Raw genomic sequence first — 7535 nt, forward strand, 5'->3', positions numbered from 1 at the left:
GATCACTTAACATTCCAAAAATCAGAACTCTTCAAAATATACGAAACAAGGAACGAATCTGGGTTATACAAAATTTTAATATCAAATAAAGTACAATTTACTTGATTAAAAGTTTTGATTTGCACATAAAGTATTCTACTGAAATAAGAGACTAACAAAGCACAGTTTCCAAGTCACAGTAAATGAAATGTTGACGGTCTAAAAACTAGACAATCGGCCATGAATGACAACAAGCAAGGGAAGCACGTATCAGCAAGTTTCTTTCCAAGCTATCAAAAATGTCACAAGTTCAACTTTTTCTTGTCTGTGGTCCCAAAACCGGCAGCGTCTTCATTTCATCCACTCTATTCTTATGTATTTGAAAAGCAGGTGTTATCCATCTACCACAGGAGCACTGTTCACCATACCAATTGAAAGAACCCAACTTGGCATTGCATTTGGGGCAAAGAAGCTGAAATAAAGCAACTGTGTTACTTCATTCACTCACCTGTATATAAAACAAATAATTACCACTGGCAATATAGGATATAAAACAGGTAAGACACAGCTCTTACCTCCACGGAGTTTACGATCTAATCAGCAAGATGAAAGGCGATGGCAATTCGCCATACTAAGATGGAGGGCTATGATAATTGTGCAAGAAGCATGTTGTGTCCTGGGAGTATGGCAAAGGACCAGATGAATCCGCGCATGAGGGGAGAAAGGTGACGGCGGAGATAGGAAACCCAAGGTTGCAGGATGTGGCACGTGCTGGCTTTTAAATCAGCCTGCGGTTTAGTATCTCAAACTAAGATCATCACGGCTACAGAACAGGAAGGCATGTTAGGAGTCTCACGTTCTAGTAATGATATTGACGGCATGTAAGTTAGGTCTCAGCTTCCTGGCTATTTTAAAACAAATAAACAGGGGCCCCTGGGTGGCTCAGCCAGTTAAGCATCAGACTCTTAATTTCGGCTCAGGTCATGATCTCCCTGGGGTTCATGGGATAAGGTCCCATGGTCGGGCTCTACACTGTCAGTGAGGGATTCTCTCTCTCCCTCTCTTTCTGTCCCTCTTCCCCAGTCACGCTCTCTCTTTCTCAAAATAAATAAACATTTAAAAATAATAAAGGGATGCCTGGGTGCCTCAGTTTGTTGAGCATCTAATCTTGGCTCAGGTCATGATCTCACAGTTTGTGAGATTGAGCCCCGCGTGGGGCTCACTGCTGTCAGCACAGAGCCCACCTCAGATTCTGTGTGGCCCTCTCTCTCTGCCCCTCCCCTGCTTGTGCGCTCTCTCTCTCTCTCTCAAAAATAAACATTAAAAAAAATAAAAAATAAAAATAAAGAGATTAAAAACAAAAGACTATATCTTAGATTAAGATTAAGAATATCTTTAGGGGCACCTGGGTGGCTCAGTCTGTTGAGCATCTGACTTCAGCTCAGGTCATGATCCCACAGTTTGTGGGTTCAAGCCCCACGTTGGGCTCTGTGCTGACAGTGCAAAGCCTGCTTCAGATCCTGTGTCTCTCCCTCTCTGTCTGTCCCTTTCCTACTTGTGCGCACTCTCTCTCTCTCTCTCAAAAATGAATGAATAAACTAAAAAAAAAAAAAAAGGGTATCTTTAGATTAATATTAAGCAAACCTAAATGAGAAATGTGGCCGTCACAATGCTCACATGAGCTGCATTCTTAAGAATTAACAGGAAATGAAAACAAATCTCTCAGCAAACATACAAACTGAAAGATCAGGAAAAAAGAGAGACGTTATGGAGCCAAAAGAAAAAAAAAAGAGAGGGAAGAAAAACTTTAAATATAATTTTAAAATCCTTATTTGCCCTTACCTATTACTAAGTTTGCGTTTTGTTAAAATACATTCTAATTGGCTTATATTAGTCTTCTACTTGAAAAAACATAAATAGCCTTGAAAGGAATTAACTTAGACCAAGAGCCCCCAACTAGAAGTGGTTCACTATTTTAGATCAGCTGGGTTTTATTTAATTAATATATTTGATAGAGTCTTATCTACACTAGAAAGATATAATCTTCATCAAGAAGGTAGTTATGATGGTTTAAAGTCCGAGAGAGAACAAAATATAGATGATATAATGAAACTGCAGAAAATATAATGTGTTCCTACCTGTCCATCCATCACGCCCAGCAAGGCAGATTCCATCCACTGTACAGGTTCGATGAAATACGATGTACATTGAGCCTGACCCCCTGTGGTGAGCATCAAAGATGGCGTCACTCTCTTGTGGGCAAAGGCTATAGGACCACTTCCTTCATTATGATCCAAAATGCTAGAACTTCGAAATAAAGATCGCCTGCAAGCCCCAAACAAAAACATTAATGGCTTTCAAAACAATGAAAAAATAGATGCAGTGTGCAGTATTTCTTAGCAAAATAAAATAAAATTGATTATGCTACTGTAATTTTCAATAACCTCTACAAATAATCTGATTTATTTTCACTCTTAAGAACTTATTCTCTTCTTAAAAGCAGATGTGAAGGGGCGCCTGGGCGGCTTAGTTGGTTAAGTGTCCGACTCTTGATTTCAGCTCAGGTCACGATCTCACAGTTGTGCAATTCAGCGTCTGGTTGGATTCCATGCTAAATGGGGAGCCTGCTTGGAATTTTCTTTCTCCTCTCTCTCTGCCCCTCCCCGCACTTGCACGTGTGTGTGCGCGCGCACACACACACACACACACACACACACACACACGAGAAAGGAAGAGAGAGAGAGAGAATCCCAAGCAGGCTCCACACTCAGCATGGGCTCCATTCCACAACCCTGGGATCATGACCTGACCTGAAATCAAGAGTTGGGCGCTTAACCCACTGAACCACCCAGGCACCCCTGATTTTGACATTTCTACGTTACTCAATTAAACAAGTTCTCCCTACAGATTTTAAGAAAACGAAACTTTCAATACTTTTCAGCTACTGAGACAAGGCAAAATCTCCAGAGGATAGAAAATATTTTACCTGCACTTTCTACATTTGTAGAGAACCTCGTCTTTCAATCCTTGTGAAATGGTCGTTGGGTCGACAGCAAAGAGTTCTTGAGGTAAGTTCTGTAATTCTACAGCACATAATTAAAATGTATCTAATTGTTGAAGTTAACTCTGCATTGTCAGGCAAAGTTCAGCTAATGTCAAACTAAGGCAAGAAGTGCTAACCTCAGAAATTAAAAAAGAAAAAAAAAAATCTCCAGTGAGGAGAAATCAGGGGGAGGTAGGAGAGCATAGTGAAGCCCTTGGGTTCTGGGACAGACTGCCTGAGTTCAAATCCCAGCCCACCACTGACAAACCATGTGACCTGGAACAAGTTATTTCTTGCTAAATCACAGTTTCAAAAGGAAATAATAGTACCCGTCTCAAGAGATGGCTGGAAAAGTGAGATAATGCACCTGAAGCCTTTCGTGTCAGAGCAAGGAACATCTAAAAAGGGCCCAATAAGCAATTATCACCAGCAATTATCACTTACCTGGATACTTTTCTGTAACCTTTTGTAAACGATATTGCTTATAAACTGCACTCGAAGTATCTACTTCATATCCCATTGCCTGGTATAATTTTAGTTGCCACTCAAAGCCCTCATTCATCCTGTAAGGACAAGCAAATTTAAAGTTAAGTTTTCATTAAATGAGTAAAATCACACTGCAAAAACAATTATTACTATAAAAAGAACTCACTTAGCCTCTGGTTGGATGGTCTGGAGATTTTCATAGGCTTTTTCAAAGGTAAGCTGGTCAGTCTTCATCAGAAAAGCAGTTATTATAGCCACACTTCGACTGACTCCTGCATGACTGAAAAAAAGACCTCTAAAATAAAACAGCAAACAGCAGCAATTAAAAAAACAAAAAAGCCCAGCTCCCTATCAGTGGTAAAGTTCAGGTCCACTCCATGTCTGCTTCTTCTGCCCAAGATAAACTCTTTGTCTCTGAAATACTAACGACATACAAAAGAATTATTTCCTTTTTTTTTTTTTATTTCTTTAACATTTATTTTTGAGAGAGAAAGAGAGAATGAATGAGCAGAGGAAGGGGCAGAGAGGGAGACACACACGGGATCCAAAGCAGGCTCCAGGCTCCCACCTATCAGAGCTGGAGGCAGGGCTCGAACCCACAAACCGTGAGATCGCTGAGTCAGACGCTAAACAATCGAGACACCCAGGCACCCCTATTTATTTCCTTTTTGCTTTTGAATTCTGAACTATGTGAATGTATTACCTTTTCAAAAGGTAATACACTAATTTTACACTAATTAAAATAAATTATAATGGCTTTGGAAAAAATCCAAGCTCCCTTGCTCTTGGCATTAAGGGGCCTGGAAACCCGGTCCCAGGCTTCTCTCCATTTTACCACTACCTTATGTCCTTTATGTAAATGTTTAGAACGAGAGCTGGCACACAGTAAAAGTGCTGGCTCAATAAACCGAAACTCCTGTTACTACACTCCAATCCAACTAAAAAGGACTACTAAGAATTCCCAAATACCTATCAAGATTTTCTTTTTGGCATTGCTACGACGTAACTCCACCTTTCCCGTGGGCGTGGCTTAGGGATCCCTCGTGTCCTAACCAATTTTTCTCCCCCCATTTCTCCCCTTCATCAACCACCCTCTGCCCCAAACAAAAACACTGAAAAGAATCTACTTTTCCTCTGAAGGTTGAATAACTTTTGTTCATCTCCTTTGGCACATGACTCGCATCACAGTCTGCATTACAATCATCGGGGTAGGTGCCTGGCTTCTTCTGAAGAGCTTTAAACTCTCTAGGTGCAGGGACTTGGCCGTTTATGAGCCCACCCCCACCCCCCCCCCCACCCCCGCTACAAAACAACTCCGGGTTGGGAGGGGGGCTGCAGGATGCATCAAAATACACAAGTGTGAATCATCAAAACAGGAATGAATGAGAGCCAGCACGCCTTCAGGGGCCCCGCCCCCTGCCCCCTGCACCCTCCTCTCTCCCGGACACCCGCCAGCCAAGGGAGGGAGGGAGGGAAGGAGGGAGAGGAGGTCCCGGTGGTCTGACAGCCCCTTCGCCCTCCCCTAGGATCCTCGGAAGAAGGGGGGCGGCGGCAGGCTGGAAGCGAAGCGGGGCTGCACCCCCTCGTGCGGGCCGCTCACCAGTGCACCAACGTCGCGCGGCCCTCGTCGCGGGCCTGGCCGATGAAGGCCACACACCGGTCCAGATGGCTGAGCAGGTCGGTTTCGGGCTTGTCCAGCGCCGGCACAAAGAGGCGCCGTAGACCCTCGATCCCGGCGCCCGACCTGAAGTCGGGCTCCTCCGAGTCCACCGTCAGCACGGCCGTGATGCCCGCCTCCCTCAGGTGGTCCGGCTCCGCCGCGGCCGCGGCTCCACCCAGGTACAGCCCCGGCCGCACCTCCAGCATCTGCCCGGCGGAGCTGGCCCCGCTCTGACTGTCACCCGGCCGCGGGCAGCCATGACTCCCTCCCTGCGCCTCCAACATGGCGGCGGCCAGAGGCCGAGCGGCCAGGGGCCCTACCATCGAGTAGGCGGCCGGCTAGAACGCCCTTCCTCTGGGACGAGCCGGCCTTAGATGCGCAGCCGCGCCCTCGGAGGACCGCGGCCGTGGCAGGAATGCGCACTTCTGGGGCAAGGTGATGCTGTGGCTGAGGCAGAGCAGCCTTTAAAGCCCGAGTCTGGCCCCAGCTTCCCTAGATTGGTGGTAGAGGATAAACTTGCCCATATACAGGGTTTCTCGGGCTTATAGTGTTGAGACTTCATGGAAAGGGGCGATAAGAGCAGCTGGACTCAAATTTGAAATAATGGTCCCACCAACCGAATCAACTCTCATTTTATCCAACTGGGGTAAAACCGTTTTTTCAACATTTATGAAGCCTTCTGTTTGTGTTTTTTTCTCTTGTGATTAATTTTTCTTTTCTTTCTTTGCCCAGTTTTTTTTTGGTATGTGAATCTCTTTCTTGTTGATGTACGCTGTCCTATATACTTTTAAGATACTAATCTCATATTTTTGTGTGTCAGTACCCTCCAACCCAAGAACACGGGGAACCTATCTCACTTTCTTATCATTTGCATGTTCCCTGAAGTAGCATTTTTAATTGCTTTTAAGAATTTTTCCGTTGCATTCACATGTTAGCTGTTGGGTGCAAAAGGCCTAGTTTTCAGCCTATTTTGGCTTTTGGCATGATCATTTCTAGCTTTTGATTTAAAGAAAGAGACCTGTGATTCTTCCTTTCACTTATACATCTAGAGATCATTGTAGGGTTATTAATTGGCCTAATTACAATATGGTTGCATCTCAGGGACTAGGAAGGCCTGAAAAGAGGAAGCCAGATGGGGGAACATCTGGTCTGTGGAGCAGTCAGAACATATATCATGTTGGGGCACCTGGGTGGCTCAGTTGGTTAAGCATCTAACTCTTGATTTAGGCTCAGGTCATGACTCAGTCCATGAGATCTGTCTCCTCATCAAGCTCCACATCAGGCTCTGCTCAGAGCCTGCTTGGGATTCTCTCTCTTTCTCTCTCTCTCTCTCTCTTACTGCCCCTCCTCCCTCTCTCTTTTTCTCCCTCTCTCATAATAAGTAAATAAACATTAAATATATGTATACACACATTTATTAAGTTTGTCATCTTATATGGGTATGATTTGTGGCACCCCAAAACAATCACAATAGTAACATCAAAGATCACTGATCACAGATCACCATAACAAATATAATAATAATAATAATAATAATAATAATAATAATAAATTTGGAATATTGGGGCGCCTGGGTCGCTCAGTTGGTTGAACGGCTGACTTTGGCTCAGCTCATGATCTCATAGTTCATGAGTTCAAGCCCTGCGTTGGGTTCTGTGCTGACAGCTCAGAGCCTGGAGCCTGTTTCAGATTCTGTGTCTCCCTATCTCTCTGCCCTTCCCCTGGTCGTGCTCTGTCTTGCTCTCTCTGTCTCAAAAATAAATAAACATTAAAGAAAAAAAGTTTTTTAAACAGGTTAATTGTGACATCAGAAAACAAAAAGGGGGAGAGGGCTAAATGGGTTGAGCTTTTGTATGTATTGAAGTTATTATCAACGCAAAATAGACTGTTATAGCTATAAGATGTTTTATGTAAGCCTTATTGTAACCACAAAACAAAACCTACAGTAGATGCAATACACATGAGATGAAGAGTAGGGAATCAAAGCATAACACTGTGGAAAATCATCACTTCAGCAATGAAGGAAGCAAGAAAGGGAGAAGGGAACAAGAGTGCCGGAGACCAGCTCCAGCAACCAGGGGTTCCCGAAGGAAGAACGGCGTCGGTGAAAATAAAACAAAACTAAAATAAACAACTAAAACTAAAATAAAAATGGACACAGACAACAGCAGTGTGTTGAACTGGCCGGTTTATTGTAGTAGATGTGGCATTATATTTGCTAGTGATTTCCTTGTAACATATGTCATCTATGTTTTTCTAACATTACTTAATTTTGAAAATGTTCCTATGTGTAAACAACCTTTAAGAAATAACATGGTGATTTTCCCCTAAGTTTCCCGCATGCCCTTTGATTACTGATTAATTTCT

General features: G+C 43.6%; 1 protein-coding gene across 2 annotated transcripts; it reads right to left on the reverse strand.

Annotated features, from left to right (window-relative positions):
• Window positions 1-59: 59 nt before the first annotated feature.
• Window positions 60-5517, reverse strand: DUSP12 (dual specificity phosphatase 12). Of its 2 annotated transcripts, XR_006199054.1 has the most exons (7): window positions 5109-5517; window positions 3675-3788; window positions 3467-3585; window positions 2966-3062; window positions 2118-2304; window positions 555-802; window positions 367-451 (listed from the first exon to the last, which is right to left on the reverse strand). XR_006199054.1 is itself a non-coding variant. In XM_042925943.1 (6 exons), exons 1-6 carry the CDS (start codon window positions 5489-5491, stop codon window positions 290-292), a joined length of 1062 nt encoding a protein of 353 aa, XP_042781877.1. In that variant the 5' UTR covers window positions 5492-5517; the 3' UTR covers window positions 60-289. The 2 variants fall into 2 exon arrangements, 1 of the variants encoding a protein (XP_042781877.1); XM_042925943.1 differs by lacking the exon at window positions 555-802 and having other exon boundaries at window positions 60-451.
• Between the last annotated feature and the right edge of the window lie 2018 nt (window positions 5518-7535).

The sequence above is a fragment of the Panthera leo genome, chromosome F3 (genome assembly GCF_018350215.1).
Source record: "Panthera leo isolate Ple1 chromosome F3, P.leo_Ple1_pat1.1, whole genome shotgun sequence".
Classification (NCBI taxonomy): Eukaryota; Metazoa; Chordata; class Mammalia; order Carnivora; family Felidae; genus Panthera; species Panthera leo.

What these genes read in the sequence shown, in the direction of transcription:
- DUSP12 (XM_042925943.1), bottom strand. Translation starts at nt 5,491, where the DNA reads ATGGTAGGGCCCCTGGCCGCTCGGCCTCTGGCCGCCGCCATGTTGGAG. An exon ending in ACCATCCAACCAGAGGCTAA is followed by an intron (nt 3,586 to 3,674) that starts GTGAGTTCTTTT and finishes TTGTCCTTACAG; the next exon opens with GATGAATGAGGGCTTTGAGT. An exon ending in TGGGCGTGATGGATGGACAG is followed by an intron (nt 452 to 2,117) that starts GTAGGAACACAT and finishes GCTTTATTTCAG; the next exon opens with CTTCTTTGCCCCAAATGCAA.